The sequence below is a fragment of the Neopelma chrysocephalum genome, unplaced genomic scaffold (assembly GCF_003984885.1).
Source record: "Neopelma chrysocephalum unplaced genomic scaffold, ASM398488v2 Primary Assembly neopelma1_44, whole genome shotgun sequence".
Taxonomy (NCBI): Eukaryota; Metazoa; Chordata; class Aves; order Passeriformes; family Pipridae; genus Neopelma; species Neopelma chrysocephalum.
In genome coordinates this window covers 14,836,695-14,851,869 of record NW_020897703.1, presented here as the reverse complement: position 1 = coordinate 14,851,869, position 15,175 = coordinate 14,836,695, and the positions used below count along the sequence as shown (strand labels likewise).

At 36.0% G+C, this 15,175-nt stretch overlaps 1 protein-coding gene across 8 annotated transcripts in view; it reads left to right on the top strand.

Annotated features, from left to right (window-relative positions):
* Positions 1–15,175, top strand: part of UBR3 (ubiquitin protein ligase E3 component n-recognin 3) — a 106,314-nt gene that overhangs the window by 11,929 nt on the left and 79,210 nt on the right. For 5 of the 8 annotated variants that reach the window (XM_027678598.1, XM_027678596.1, XM_027678595.1 and 2 more), the window contains exons 2-7: positions 1,790–1,929; positions 2,317–2,475; positions 4,152–4,295; positions 4,905–4,954; positions 7,522–7,588; positions 11,338–11,468. In XM_027678598.1, the coding sequence (XP_027534399.1) occupies positions 1,790–1,929; positions 2,317–2,475; positions 4,152–4,295; positions 4,905–4,954; positions 7,522–7,588; positions 11,338–11,468 (691 nt within the window). Of the gene's footprint in view, positions 1–1,789; positions 1,930–2,316; positions 2,476–4,151; positions 4,296–4,904; positions 4,955–7,521; positions 7,589–8,912; positions 9,004–11,337; positions 11,469–12,077; positions 12,618–13,841; positions 14,349–15,175 lie in introns of those variants that run through there. The other 3 variants (XM_027678599.1, XM_027678601.1, XM_027678602.1) reach the window with 3 other exon arrangements.

The window sequence follows — 15,175 nt, the reverse complement described above, 5'->3', positions numbered from 1 at the left end:
CAGGATATGTAACATATATGAGATAATTCATGGACTGATTCAGAGCTGGCATGTTTGCATCGACTTCATGGAGAGCAGAGCTGCTTGTTTTCTGTGGAAGGAAGCCTTGTGCTTAGCAGAAGTTGGGGTTCAAAATGACTTTACTTGTGTGTTTTGTTACAGTGGCTCCCTTAGCTTGCAGTTGTAACCAGTGAAAACATCTTTTGACAGAAAAATATATGGGAGGATGGTGGGCTGTAAAAAATTTTAGAACACACTGCATAGTAATTCCTTCCTGTATGTCTTCTAAGTCGTTATTTACTTTTGATCTCTGCTTATAAGGAGGGTGGTGAAAGGGAAACCAATAACTTTTAACATACGAAGTACCATATTGCAGCATAGATCAAGCCATGTTAGCAATTTATAGCAGTTCGGAGTTCTGGATGTTGATGAGACAAAAATGAATGACCAAAGTGAAAAAGTAAATACTTTTTCCTAACTTATGTGAATGTAATTTGAAAAGTGGAAGACAAAAGTGAACACCATCCATTTGGGCATTAATTAACAGAAAGTTTTCAGTCATCACTGAGCTCTGTCAGGCCCTTTGCCCCCCAGGAACATATATATAACTGCAAAGCAACTGGCTAGTACTGTCCTTCTGTACCTTTTCTTAATAAAAGTGTAGTTTCTAATGTGAAAGAGCAAAGGAGAAGCTCTTAATCTTTAGTTTTGGGAATTTGCTAGCCGTTCTTGTGAATTGCCATCTTAATTGCAGAACTTGTATCCTCCTTTTTTTTTTTTGTCTTATTTGCTTGCATCCTAAATTCAGATCCCTGCTTTGTGGCTTCTCTTGAAGGTGATTCTTCAGTGGTCCTCAAAGAAGAAGGGTTTATGTTGTAGGAAGTAGCAGGCTGGAAAATGTGGCATAGCAAATACAGTGAAGACATGAAACAGTTTTCATATTCAAACAAAACTGTATTCATTTCTGAATTTTTGTGTTGAAAAATTAGTGGTAAAATCTAGTGAATCTTTTCAGTAAAGTTTAGTCTTGGATGATGTATTTTTACACTATTCTTTGTTAGCGTCTTTTTTGACATGGGTAAATAAGTCTTTGATGCTGGTAAATGTCCTTTCTAAAAATAGACTGGGAGCTGAGAAGTATTAAGTCTCTCTTGAGTTAGGCTCATGTTAAGTCAGTGGGAAATCATTCTGTCTGCTCTAATGGAGTTTGGCTCAACATCATGTCATTATGCATTAGCCAAACCTCAGCTACTACCATGCAGGAATTCTCCAGACAGTAAATATTTTCTTTATAAATGAAACACTTTACACAGTTTTTGCAGGGTGTTTCCATCACCCTTTGATAAGCAAATCTTAGTTATCAACCCTGCAAAGTCTTATGCCTTTGGAAGTTGTTTTTATTAATGTCAAAAGACATTAAAAAAAGTCATTATCTGAATGAGGACTTGAATAATTGGTTCAGTCCCTAACTATTACACAGAAAGGAGAGAAATTCAGTGTTGTTTTTAACTGTTCAATAAAGATGCTTCTAAGACATATAGGAAGAAACTGGGATGTTAGATATGTGAACTTTGAGAAGAGGAGAAAAAACTGGCACCTTTATAATTCACTGGCCTCAGAATCAAAATGGGTTTGAACATAGTAGTTGGAATTTCAGAATACCATTTTCACACCACCTCTAATGTAAAAGCATATATGCTCTAAAAAATGGAAAAAGTAATGGTGTTCTTAGTATATGTTAACACTGCTGAGCTGTGCTTGGCTAACATTTTTCTCATCTGTTTCATAGGTTTTGTAAGAGACACCGGATTAAATCAAATTCAAATGTTCCATGTGTCCCAAAAGACTTGTTGATGATGTCAGAATTAGTTCTTCCGCAGTTCATCTTTAGTCTTATTCAGCACTTAAGAGAGGGATATAATGAGCCTGGTATGTTTTAAATTTGCATGTATCTAGCATATCTTACCATGCTGTTATCTGTTGCTTTGCAGTCTGTGAAGACATAGTACATAAATGGTATCTGTAGTTTATGTCATTGTATTTTGTACTTCTCTTCCTAACAAAATTACTGCCTGGCTATGCAATTTGGTTTTATTGTCTTCTGGAGAACTTAAATATGTGTTAGGGTTTACCTAGCATTGTGTTGAGCTCTTTCAGAAAATGAAATCAGGTATAATTTGAAACTTGTGTGAATTCTAGAGCATTATAAACATATAAATTATTTCCATTTGTGGTGGTCGTAACTGTTCTGCATGTGAAGCTCTTGGCCAAATTACATTGCATCTACACCAAAAGTTCTTGTTATGTGGTTTTCAGCTCTTGATCTGCCGTCAGAGAAGGACCTTCATAAAATCCTCCAGGTTTTGGAGCCTCATGTTTCCTTTCTAGAAGACTTGACCAAAATGGGAGGAGCAATGAGATCGGTTCTTACCCAGGTTTTGACTAGCCAACAGTTCTACAAAGATCTTAGCTCTGGTATGTTTGTGTTATTTCTAATAATTAAATTTTCAAACTATGAAGAATTGAGGGTATAAATTTTGTTTATCATTTCAGTTTCTGCATGTTTTTATTTGACTTCTCAAGACACAGAAAAACATATTTTTAAGGATATTTTGTTGTTGATAGGAGGGTGGGCTTCAGGAGAGACTAAGAACATTTGTTATTAAGACCTGTAAGAGCAAACCTCTGATCTTCTGTGTCCCAAATAACTGTATAAAGAAATATCCTTACAAAAAAGTTTTTATAAGAAATCCATTCTCTTCAAAGTGAAGTGAACATGGTCTCTTAGTACGTCCAAATTAGGCGTACCAAGGTTATTCACAGTGGAATATGTCTAACTTATTTTGGGATCTGCTCTCACAGAGGCTACTGGAGGAGACCTGAATGGCAAAAGGCCATTGTCTGTCCTGCACTTCTGTGCAAAGCCCTTTCCAGCTTCTTTTTTTTTTTTAAACATCACCCCCCTCTTCGTTATTTATTCCATCCTGTACCAAATCACAATGAATCTGAAAATTGGGCATTCACTGCAGACCCCAAACCACCTAGTATAAATTAACTCCATGTTATTTTCTTGTGATTTGAAAGTGTCTTTTAAGAGTCCTTTGCGTAGATATGGAACAAATAATAATTACTCTAGTTTTAAGTTGCCATAACTGGCTTGGGCAGCAGCAAGTTGATGAACAGGCAATCTCCAAATCTTTATGTGAAAGGAGAAATACTTAGTAAAGCTGCCTCAGGTGTAGTTCTTTATTCTTTCCTTCCTCTTATTCTCTCCTGTCGAATAATATTTGAATGGGACTAATTTAATGACTTTTCTTTTCCTATATGTGATGGGTTTCTTGATATAGGAAGGTGGAAAGGGAGGGGAAAGTAAGGCATTCTTATCTGGACTCTTGGAATGGAGAATATGCGTGTCTCAGTAGGTACAGTTTCTGGGTGGGGAAAGCAAAGGAAGGGATTTTAAAGCAAAACCTGCCCTTCTGACTTAGAAAGCAAAAGGTGCACAGCTACAAAGATGCTCTTGTCTTTTTCATCTTCTTTTCCCTTAAACAGTTGATAGAATTTGCTTCTTCAAAGTTTGTTTTTTCCTTATATAACAAATGTGTTCGGTTTTTGTAGTCCATTGCTTTGTGGAAAATTTTATCTCCTGAGTATGCAGTGTAACTTTGCTTCATCAAACAGTTGAAATTACATCTTTACGAATAGCCTCCATTAATTGCAGCTGTCAAAACTTGAACTTTGAAGAAAAATTTCCAATATTAGAAATCATACATGCTCTATTACCATTACTGCATTATTTTGTTGGGGTTTTTTTTCTTTCTATTGGTCCCTCTCCTTTCTGTTGAAAACCAACTGTTTTGAAATATCAAAAGGCATGCTTTTTTTTCTGTACTGTTAATGGTGGGAGTGCTGGTAAAATACAAATGGAGTACATAGTTTAGAAGACAACGATGTTTTGGAGGGGAAAAACTAAGAGTTACTCACCTTCTGGCTTTCATCAGTTGGAAAAACTTTTTAGCTTCTATGTTGCATAATTGTACCGCTTATTAAAACATTGTGGGCCATTTTTTAGATTGCTTATATAGAATATGAAGTATATGAACCAAGTATCTGCTGATGTGCTTTAATACTGTTTTATGTGTGTATTCAAGGTATTGGAGAGAATGCATGCACAAAGAAAAGTCACGAAAAGTATCTCATTGCTTTGAAAGGCTCTGGACTGGCATTTCCCGAGGATAAAATTGCATGTGGTATGCAGGAACAAGGAGCTGGAACTAGTACATTAGCTGTTCAAGGTTTGTGTAGAGATATATTTTAAGAGAAGACTTGCTTATTGATGGTTTTAATATAAACTCTTCTTTAGGTTTATTTTTAAAAACACCAAATCTTAATGAAACTTAAGGAATCACCTGTTATTTGCACTATCAAATTACAGGACTCATTTTATTTCTATCAACAAAGCTAAACATGTTAACTTTTTGTTGCTAATACACTAAGCACCATTTTTCCAGCCATAGCATTAGTGGAATTTGAGTAGGCAAGATGAAATTGCTCATAGTGGAATTTTGTCATTGCAACTAAGTTAAACCACCTATTCTTATAAAGGTGCTGTGGATTTTTTTTTTTTTTTTTTGATCACTGAAGGCTGTTTTTTTTTCCAATTTCTGAAAGAACGTGTCTCCGTTAACACGGTACATTGAAGTTCTGCAATGGAATGTACTTGCAGATCCCTAATTTTGTATTGCTTGGAAATCTTACTCCAACTTCTCAGTTCACTGCTATGTATCTTTTAAAAAAAGATTAATGTAGTTTTTTATTTCATGCTGGCTCATGAAATATTGTAAAATACTGTCTTTTCAGTATAAGATTTATGAAAAGAATCTCTGAATTTTTTATTTCAAAAGGTTTAGCAGGTGCTACAGCAGCATCAGGACAAGGAGATTCTTCAGATGAGGTGAGACTGTTTTTAAAGACTATAATGAACTGCAACAGAATATTAAATGGAGAGAATGCTTGCAGCCAAATCCCACAAGCCTTAACTCTTCTATCTGCCATATATATTATCCCCATTTTAATAATTAGGAAAAATGGAGATATAAAGGAATAGATCTCATGCCTTTGATTTACAAAGGACCAATCCTTATTTTTGCTAACACTGTTTCAGTTTAATTTATGTGTGCAATGTAGAAGAAACCTGTGTAGATATTTGAAAAGTCACTATCAAGTAAATTGGGCTTGATTAAAGCAAACTTAGAGCATGTAATGCTGTGAATGGTGTTAGCAGTTTTTGGCACTTGAGAATCCAGCTTAACTGGAGATAGCAGCAGTGAGAATTTCACTGTAGATTAATTCCCAAGTGTAGACTTGACCTTACTTACCAAACACATTGAGTGGGAGTAGAAAGGAGAAAATCTCATTTTAGGTTGAGCTGTAATAAATAAGTGTAATTTAATGAAGAAAGTAAGCCTTAGCAGCCATTTTGGTAGGGTAACATAACGAACTTTAAATAACGTAAAGAGATATCTAATATAAGAACATTTATTCCTCAATGTGGTAAAAGCATTCATGGACTGCATTTTATTTGATTCCTTGGAACATAACATCTTGAATAGGAGGACAGGTTTAGACAGGGCCTTTTTTCTCCTTTTGCACAAAGGAAAACATGAGAAATAACAGCTGTCCTTCAGATTAATTTTTATCTTAGAACTGTCTACTGTTGTAGAAGTGAAACTAAATACTGAGCTATGCAAAACTTTTCAAGGTGTTTAGTTCCCTGCAGAAGTGCTGCTCTAATTTGTAGTCCCTATAAATTTTCTAATCTAGCGTTCCGTCTGTGAAACAATGCTACCATAAGGCCTTGGTAAGAACATTATTTACCTTTCGAGATTCCTCTTAAATACCAGAGGAAGAAAATCCAGTTAAAAGTGTACTCTTGCCACGTTTCTTGATTATAACATAGTTTTATTCTGCTCTAAGAAGTACAATAAGGCATTAAAAAAACCTTTTTAGCTCACATGGGAGTAACAGAGAAGAGGAAGAGAAGTCATAAAGCAAGACCCCTTTTTCCTCATTTCTCTAGTAACATCATTTTTCTAATAAGCCTTTCAGCCTTACACCTGCACAGTCTGTTTTGACTTTTGGATGAAAGGACTGGACTTTCTTTTCAGCAATTCATATTTGTAAAGCAGAACACAATTAAGATTATAAAATAAAAAATTAACTTTTTTCGCTGATGCTTTTTTCAGGGTGGGAAAAAAAATTTACAGTTTAAATTGCAGAGTCCTGCAGTGCATAGTAACATCCTAGCAAGTCTGATTTTTTTTCTTGAGAGTACTTGGCCCCTCTGATGGGGGAGTGGGCAGTGGCAGCATCCAGAGAACTGACTGACTCATTTCCGATTGAAGTACCAAAGTAACCTGTGTTCACAAGGACCACAGTCTTGTGGTCTAAGTGTTCAAATGTGTGTCCGTCTTAAAAGGAATTTTAAGATGGAGATAATGAAAGGATAGGAAAATTCAGACCTTTTATTCACCCCATACTTTTGGTCAGTCCTTAGACATAAAATATGAATAATCTTTCTCCCCAAGAAAGGATAGTAACTTTTTCAGGTTTGAGTTCTCTATCATTTAGGTGAAGTTTGGATATAAAACTTGGCATTTGCCATATCCTTGGAGAAGGATATTGATTACTTACTTTGAACAGTAGATATCTGTATTAATTATGTCTCATTAGCTCCAATAAGGAACTTTACTTCCACTGTTTCATTAGGACTACCATTGTTAGTAAAGATCCATGCAGCATTTAGTGTAGTTCTGTAATGTTACATGCTTTTTTAACACCTAGTGTTAGATTTTGTGAAGTGATGGTGGAGATGTTTTTAACTTGCATTATATTTTTGAACTTTTGCTATTTTGTTTGAAGCCTTGGAAGCTTCAGATGACAAGTGCTTATGTAAAGTGTTTCCATTATTCTGTAGGGAGAAAGCAATTAGAATTGGCCTCCTAAAGGTGTCAAAAGTACTTTATTCTTGCATCAAAAATTTACATTGATTAGAAAATGTCTAGTTAATTGTATTGTCAACGTAGATATGCAATATGTTGGGTGATTTTTTTTTAGGAAACAAAAAACCACAAACGCTACAGGTGGATAAGGGAAAACCTTGGATGTGCAACAGTTAGAAACTTTGTAGTGTTAAACATTTTTGTAGCAATCAGTTTCAGAAATCAAAGCAAGTAACCTTACAAAATTAATGAAAGACATGAATATGTCTGACCTTGCAGATGATAATGTTGCCTATAGGGGGGAAAAAGGCAAATAAAAAATTTAATGTTTTTTTCTAAAGAGTTGCACACAGTCCATGGTTCTGTAAACAGTAAAAGTATTTTTCTAGTAAGATAGTGTATTCAGGGCTTCTTTGTTTTAGCTTGATAGTTAAACCAGAATTTTGAGAGCATACCATCTCTTGGCAATAAGATTCTAAGTATAAGATTATGAATTTTTTAAACTCTTCCCCTACCCCAGGAGGACCAGGATGGTAGCCAAGGTGTGGGAAAGCGCAAGAGGGTGAAACTAAGCAGCACCACCAAAGGTATTTATAAAGTACTCATCTCAGTTTATCATATTTTCTTTATGTCTGTCTTAAAAATTATCTAGGGATACTCATTCACTTCCCATGAACTATAGTGCTGCATGTCACATGTATTAAACATAGGAAAGTCCAAAAAAGAATAGCAAGTGAAAATGTGGTAATTTGCAATTTTGATTTCCCTTGTGTGAGTACCACTGTCTGGGACTCTGACATTTTGTCACCTCTGTGTTGTAAGGTGACCTCCAAAAATTCGTCCAATTTTCACTGTGTGGCTATCAAGGCTGCAATACAGCTTTACAAGGAAGTGTTTGATGTATTTGTTCTTACCATTTTTTTTGATTGTGCCATTGTACAGTATGATTGTGTTCTCAGCCAGGCAAGAATGCTCATCTCTGGTTCTGATTGGTCTTTCTGTGTTGTTCTAGTAATGTTTAAGATAAGATACTTGAACAGAGTCTCCCTTAACTTCATTGTTTTGAAATTAGTCCTCTCTGCAATTTCTAGTCCGACATGAGTAGCACTCACATGGAGGTCAGTGCAAGTTTTAATTCAAGAATGACTATAGGCTAGAGACAAGGTAGTCCTATCCTGTTCTTGACACGTTTTTATGTTAAAAACTGTTTAAATAATAATATTGAAATACTGTTATTAGGTAAAGAGGGCTTTTGTTTGTTTGTTTGTTTTTTAATATGAGTATGAGGAGATGGACGTAGGAAGCACAAAGAATTGCAAGCCTTGAGAAAAGAACATTTGAGTGAAAAAACTGGTGAAAGTTGGAATAAAATTTCTGGAAGATCTCTGGAGTGAATGTTTGGAGCTTGAGTTTGAAATACAAAGGTTCATGAATTATTAGAATGGTATGAAGATGTTGTGAGGAGTATGGGAAAGTAAGATTGGTTGTTTCTAGTGTTTTCAGGTTGAAGGAAAAAGAGATTAGGAAGCTGGAAAAGCATAGAACTAAATGTTTTGGCAACGATGTTGTTAAGAGATAATCTTAAAAATGGTATGTGAAAGACTGTGGTAGAGAATAATGATGTGGAAGAGGTGGTAGTTTTGGAGAAATGCAGGAAATGTAGAGACATCCAAGGAAAGTTCTCTTACTTAAATTTTAGAGGCTGTTAGCTTGTCTGAAAGATGAGTTAGTCAGGTAACACAAGAAAAAAGATTGTTGTTCTGGTGCATAATAAATAATTATGGGAAATAGGCAGGGAGGAAGTTCAGGTTTAGAAGCTGCCTGATCAGGATACCAGTATCAGCAGTGGCATTTCAGGAAAAGTGATACTTGAATTGAACATTTAATTTCCCCCCAGGACTGTAGTCTTCCCCCTCTGAGGCATCCCAACATGGACTGTGCTCTTGATGTTGATAGCTCCTAATATCTGCCCCAGAGGAGGGAGTCTGCCAATGGGGGAAGGGTAAGTATCTGTTTTTATTAAATATCAAATAGTTTTCTGAAGTTTTCAGTATTCATATTTTATGTCCAATAGGGTATAAAATAAGAGTATGAAAAGAAAATTTTAGAAAACTGAGTATTGAATAAAAACAGATTTACCTTTTCCATATAAGCAGACTCCCTGTCCCGTCCTAGGTCTTCAGTGGTGTATTGTCTCCATAGAGGGTTATTTATATACTGGAGATGTCTTGAAGTGCTAAGTCTCCTATTCCAGAGAGATATTTAAAACACTCTGTGAGATCTTTTGTGGCACCAGGAAAGAATGAAAGGTTTCTTTGAAGAAAATACAGTTTTTATGCTGAGATTCACTGATACAGGTATGGGACTGAGTATTGAGAGAATTTTTATTTTACTCTCTTTTAAAACCTGCATCCTGCATCCATCTGAACTACCAGACATTTAAGACAATTTTAAACCCATAGGCACTATTTTTTTTTATTATTTGTTTAAAGAAATTTAAAATCATGTGCTACTTTTCACGGGAGTGGGAACATTAGTCCCAGTGTTCTTGACAAATTTTCCAAGTTGGGTAAGAGCATTCTGCCTACTTAAATTCTATATCAGGTGTAAGTTGATAGTATTCTTCTGTCCTTGCCTGAAACTGCTACTTAAAGTATTTGATATTCACTGTTCAACATTTCAGAGAAAGCTGCACATGAGTAACAGATGAGGTGTTGTGTCACTTGTCTCCGTGCCTGGTGTTCACACTCAGGAGCATTTGGCATGTACCTAAACTTGTGCTGTCTGTTCTGTGGACACAGGACATCAGTCTGCATCGCTGCCAAACTGTCATGGGTGGTCAGATCACATACACTATTTCTTAACAAGAGAGAGGAACAGAATGTAAATGATCATCATGTGTTTGTTGCAGTAGGTGATGTGTAATGCTTTACAAAATATTTTAATATTAAAATACTTTTCATGACTCTGTGGAGGTTATGTTTTTATATCAATGCTTGTAGAATATATTGAATAAAACATATTCTTGCCCTTTCGTGGCTTGCTGGAGTCTTGAGGAGAACGCTAACATTTAAATTTGGGCTAATTGGTCACTTGACTGAGGAACTCTGACCTTTGATAATGATGGAAAATGGAGGTAATTCCTGATTAGGAAAAGCACAAATGCCTATGCTGCTTAGAACAGGCACAAAGCTATCCAGTGCAGTCTCTAAAGCTGTCATACTTCAGTGAAGATGTGAGTCTTTAAGGCCAGATGATGTTTAGCTTAAGTGTTTTTGGATGTGTGCTGGTGGGGACACTTCATATGCTCCCATTGGAATATGGGATTTTCTGTGTGGGGTTATGTATCTTCAGGGGTAGTTGATTTCTAGATATAGAAGAGTGTTATTATTATTTTCTTTTTAGTCCTCATATGTTACTGGAGTGAATAATACCTGTTGTGGTTTTAAATAATAAATAATCAACCTCTTGAAAAAATGGTCTTTATATTTTAGTATTTTTAAAAACTGATTTAATGTGATTTATGCCCTGTCAAACAGTAATTTCACAAACAGTTTATTCTAGCAAAGGTCAGTTTGCAGCTTTGCAATCAGGAAACTGATCTGCTTGAAAACACAGCTGACAATGAAAAGAGCCCAGGCTTGATTCCTACGTAGGTCCCCCACAGGGATCTACTGTCAGCATGAGTAAGGGGGCAGAGTGAATGGCCAGGAGTTGAATGGGGAAAGATGAGAAAGGGGTTAGTACCTGATTATTTAATTATGGTAATTTTTATATAAAGAAACCCAACCAACAACTTTGTGGTTGGCCAGTAAGTACATATATTGCTTTGGAAAATAAGAACAATGGATATATTATTGCTTCTGTTTAACCTGTTTAGAGCTTATAGTTTTAAAGCTTAGGGCTTTAGGTTTTCTTAGGTAATAGAACTCATCACATAATCATAAATGTATTTTGTTGTTTTGCTATTTTATCTTGAGTTAGGCAGTAGTCTACATTGTTTCTCTCAATTAAGTGGCCATGTTGATATTGTGCAGTTTGCTGTGATGCATTATAATCAGTGCAGCTATTACAGTAAGGTGATATGATTCAATACAATCAATGAAGATTGGATTCTGTGGTAGAACTGTAGAGAAAACTTTCATTGGCTTCTCTGGGAGATCCTTTTTATCTGACACTGTGCAGTGTTGGTCATGTTCATTTTCCCAGTGTTTATAAAGAATAAAATTTACAGAATGCACTAAGATGTTCTTAAATTTTTTTCCTGAATTTTTATGAGTGAAACTGCATTATCATTGTTTTAATTATGCATACCCTGCTCCAACCTTTTATGCAGATCAATCTATCATGGATGTTTTGAAGCATAAATGTTTTCTAGAAGAATTATTATTTTGGACAATAAAATATGAGTTTCCACAGAAGATGGTGACTTTCTTACTCAACATGCTACCAGATCAAGATTATAAGGTACTTGCCTTACTTCATTCAAAACTAAATATGTTTTCTTATTCACATACTCAGTGTGCATTATGCCTTGCATGAGACCATGTATGTTTATATTTGAATAATAAGCAGTAAAATAATGCAGATCTTTTACCTTGTTTTGAGAATTTTGTTAGAAGGTCTGAAGTGTTTAGTATTTGAAGAGTGATGTGGACAAAGTAAGATAGATAATTCTGGAGCAGCAGAATTAATTTTGATCTCATGCTTTGTTATTTTCCTTTTTGACTGTTAATTGCATATTTGCACGTGTTGGATTTTGTTTTGTTTTATTTTACTTTGCAAAATGGGGTTTAATCACTTAAAATATGTGGATCACCAGTGTATGATTCTGTGGTGTGGTATGGCTGGTGAATAATTGCAGTGACTTCATTCCTGTTTCAAGTGTTGTAGTAGGCAGTGGTTTCTCCATGCAGGCCATTACAGTGTGAGTGTTCTTGCTGCAGCTATGCCCTAGGTGACTTTGGCAGCCTTCCAGGTGCTTCCTTACAGAGTTTTGCAGTTGTCCATACCAAGTATCTCCTGGCCTGGAGTTGTGGAGACTGGATGTCATCTTCCTGTTTTAAATCTTGGTGTGCAGCCAGGTTTGGTTGTTTGCTCCACATGTTCCCAAGACCTAGTATACATAGCAATAAGGCTTAACATTTTGGTCTGATCATGTCATACTCTTGAGCCATGCAAATATTTTGGACCTTCTCAATCCCTGCTGGGAGACAAAGATCAAGAAATCCTGAAGTCTGGGCATGCAGATTTCTTCAAAAATGTGTGTTTATAGTGGAACAGCCCTGTATTTTTGTCCCCTTAAAACCTTGCTGTATCAAAACAAAGGATATGAAGATAACTTGCAAGGAAGAAAAAGATATGGGCTTTCAGCAATACTGTGTCCATGTCAAGACACCGTTTTGATTTGGGATACGAGCATAGAATCGTCTTGGTCTTGGATTCAGCTAATACATGAGGAGAGATTAGGACTTCTTAACTGATGAACCCTTACCATGAAGCTTGCATTCTTCTTGATAATTTGGAGACCCACATGGACATCCAGTTCTCCTGATCCATTGCCAGCGAAATTCCAGCCTGTAAAAACAACCAGCTGCTAGCACATGGAAGAATCTGGTAAGTGTTGGCTGTGTTTCCCTTTTTGCTATACCGTGTAATAACAACAGCTTTTAATGATCATGGGATCTTTCTTCCTTTGACAACAAGCCACAGTCTTCAATGACTTTTTTTGTTGTGTTCATCATCTGTCTTCACTCAGAATGGAGACCGTGATATGTTTAATCTCTACCGACTACCACCTTTATCTGGAAATAGACCATCTTCTACCCACCAATACTGCATGCTCAGATTAAAAGATTTTAAACATTTTTGTGTGTTACAGGGTTTTTTTTGTTACTAGTTTCATTAAACAGCTAATTCCTATGTAAAAACTTTATTAGAAGCACAAATCCCAAGTATTTGAAGTCTTTTAGGATCTGTTTTTATTTTAATTGCTGTGATTGTCTCAAATGCATTTTTAAGTAGTAAGGGAACTTGGAGCAGGAAATGCATCACACAGCAATACTAGGGAGGCAGTAACTCTGTTTTTTCCCAAGATAACCTGTGCTTTGTTGCAAAACTATGTCAATGCTGCATGAATTTTAAACATGTCTGTGAGGACTGGGGCTAATTTACAGGTAATGGCTCTGCCTTTTACATGTACATAAAGAGAACATAGCATTTTGGGATGAATTAGAAGAATGTTTTATGTTATAGGCTCCCATTTAGCTTTTTGAAAAAAAAAGTCTTGTGTGCTGATTAATCATATTGCATTCTCAAATAGCAGGAATACCTGGAGGGATATAAACTGTTCCAAGTGATCTCTTAGCTTTCTGTTACTTTCTCTCATCCCATCTACACCACATGTACTTCCTAATTTTTTCTATGTCTGCTCTTGTGCAATTTAGCTGATTCTTTGTGAGGTGATTTAGTGCATTAAATCAGCAGAATTCTCCTAGGTTGGTTTTCTGATAAACTGAGGGAGCTAGCCAGACACAGAGCACAGAGCTGGCTGTCTGTGCATGCTTTGAAATTGTTGAAATCTCTGACCTCCAGCATGAACATACTAGAGCTGACTGATCCACCATTGCCCTGGGCAGCAGTCACTGAGCCACTAGCAATCTCAGTTGCAGAGATTTATTTTGAAATAAGAAAACAAACTTGCCTTTTAGGATTCCCAGTATTGAAAAGAGGTTTTGAAAGGGGTGGGCTAAAACCCTGGGTTAAGTAGCTCTTTCCTCTCTCCCTGCTTTGGCATATGAGAGAGACAGCACAACAAAAAGTGTGGTCTTTGCCTTACAGATTTGTGCTTGAGGCATCCCTTCCAGCACTCTCTGACATTTGAAGCTTGGAAGACTTACAAGTGAAGAAAAAGAAAGCAGAAGAGAAATTTACCAAAGCTTCCAGGAAGTTAAAGGTGTTATGGTGTGGAGAAGAGGAAAAGCAAAAGGCCAGAGAAATAGACCTTCATGTGATCAAGGAGAAGGCAAAGAATGTGTTGGCAGTAAACAGGAAGCTGATGGAAGAGTTTAAATCATCCAAGGGCAGAGCCTTGCTGAAATCTGGAATACTGGAAGTAGAAAAATGCAAAAGCATCTGGTAGAGATAATGAATCAACAGTCATAATTACCAAAAATGCTGTGCCTTGTTGGGCACCTCCCATAGAGACCATTGAGGGAGCTATTACAGCAATAACCCCTGGATATACTGTTCTGCAAATTCTGTAGAACAGTTTTTCTTTTGGAACCTTAAGTGTTCAGCTGGCAGAAATATCTTCTTCTTAGGGTTGAGAATATAAACATGGGAGATGTAAGTTCTAACTGAAACATGGAGTTGATGTTAGTCACCTAAAAGTTCTGGGATTGTTGAGTGGCAACCAAGAGGAAAGGCCAGTTGAAAAAATTAACTGTGTTTTTCGATAGGCTAGACATTTAGAAGCTGCACAAGATCATAGAGAGTAAGTCAGTGAAGGTAATTAAATATACAGAAACCATGTTTGTCTTAGGAAGCCACTTCCTGCAAAAGATTGGAAGCTATTTGGAAGGATGTGTTACATCAAAATCTCCGTTTTTGCTCTGATTTATATTCCCCCTTAGTTGTGTATATAGCTTTGGCCACTGAAAGAAAGGATTCTGAGGTGAATGGACTGATTACTATGGCTGTTCTTACATATGGACTGCAGTTTACCACAGTATTTCAACTTTTTAACTTATGGAATTGAGTTTAGTTTCTTCCTCTCAAAATTGGAAAGGGTTGTATTTTTTTATTTTACTTCCAGGTGAATGTAGGAGAAAAGCTGCTGTCTTTCCTTTACTTAAGTGTATTACAGAGTGTCTACCATTATACTGTATTGAGAGCAAATTTACGTTACCTTCAGAGGTTCATTATTGTATACGAGTGAGGCACAAAAAATTTTGATGCATGCTGATTTAAAATAAAGAAATAAAAAATCCAAAATTTGTCCTTAGAGAAGGACAGTGTTTTTGCAGTCAACTTAAATTGAGAGTGCTGTGTAAAACAAGTAATACATAGTTCCTACATCTCAGAATCCAAAAATCCTATCTAAACATAATTCAATGTGAAAAAATAATATGTGGAAAAGTATACTTTTTTTACTAGCAGCATTAATATACCAA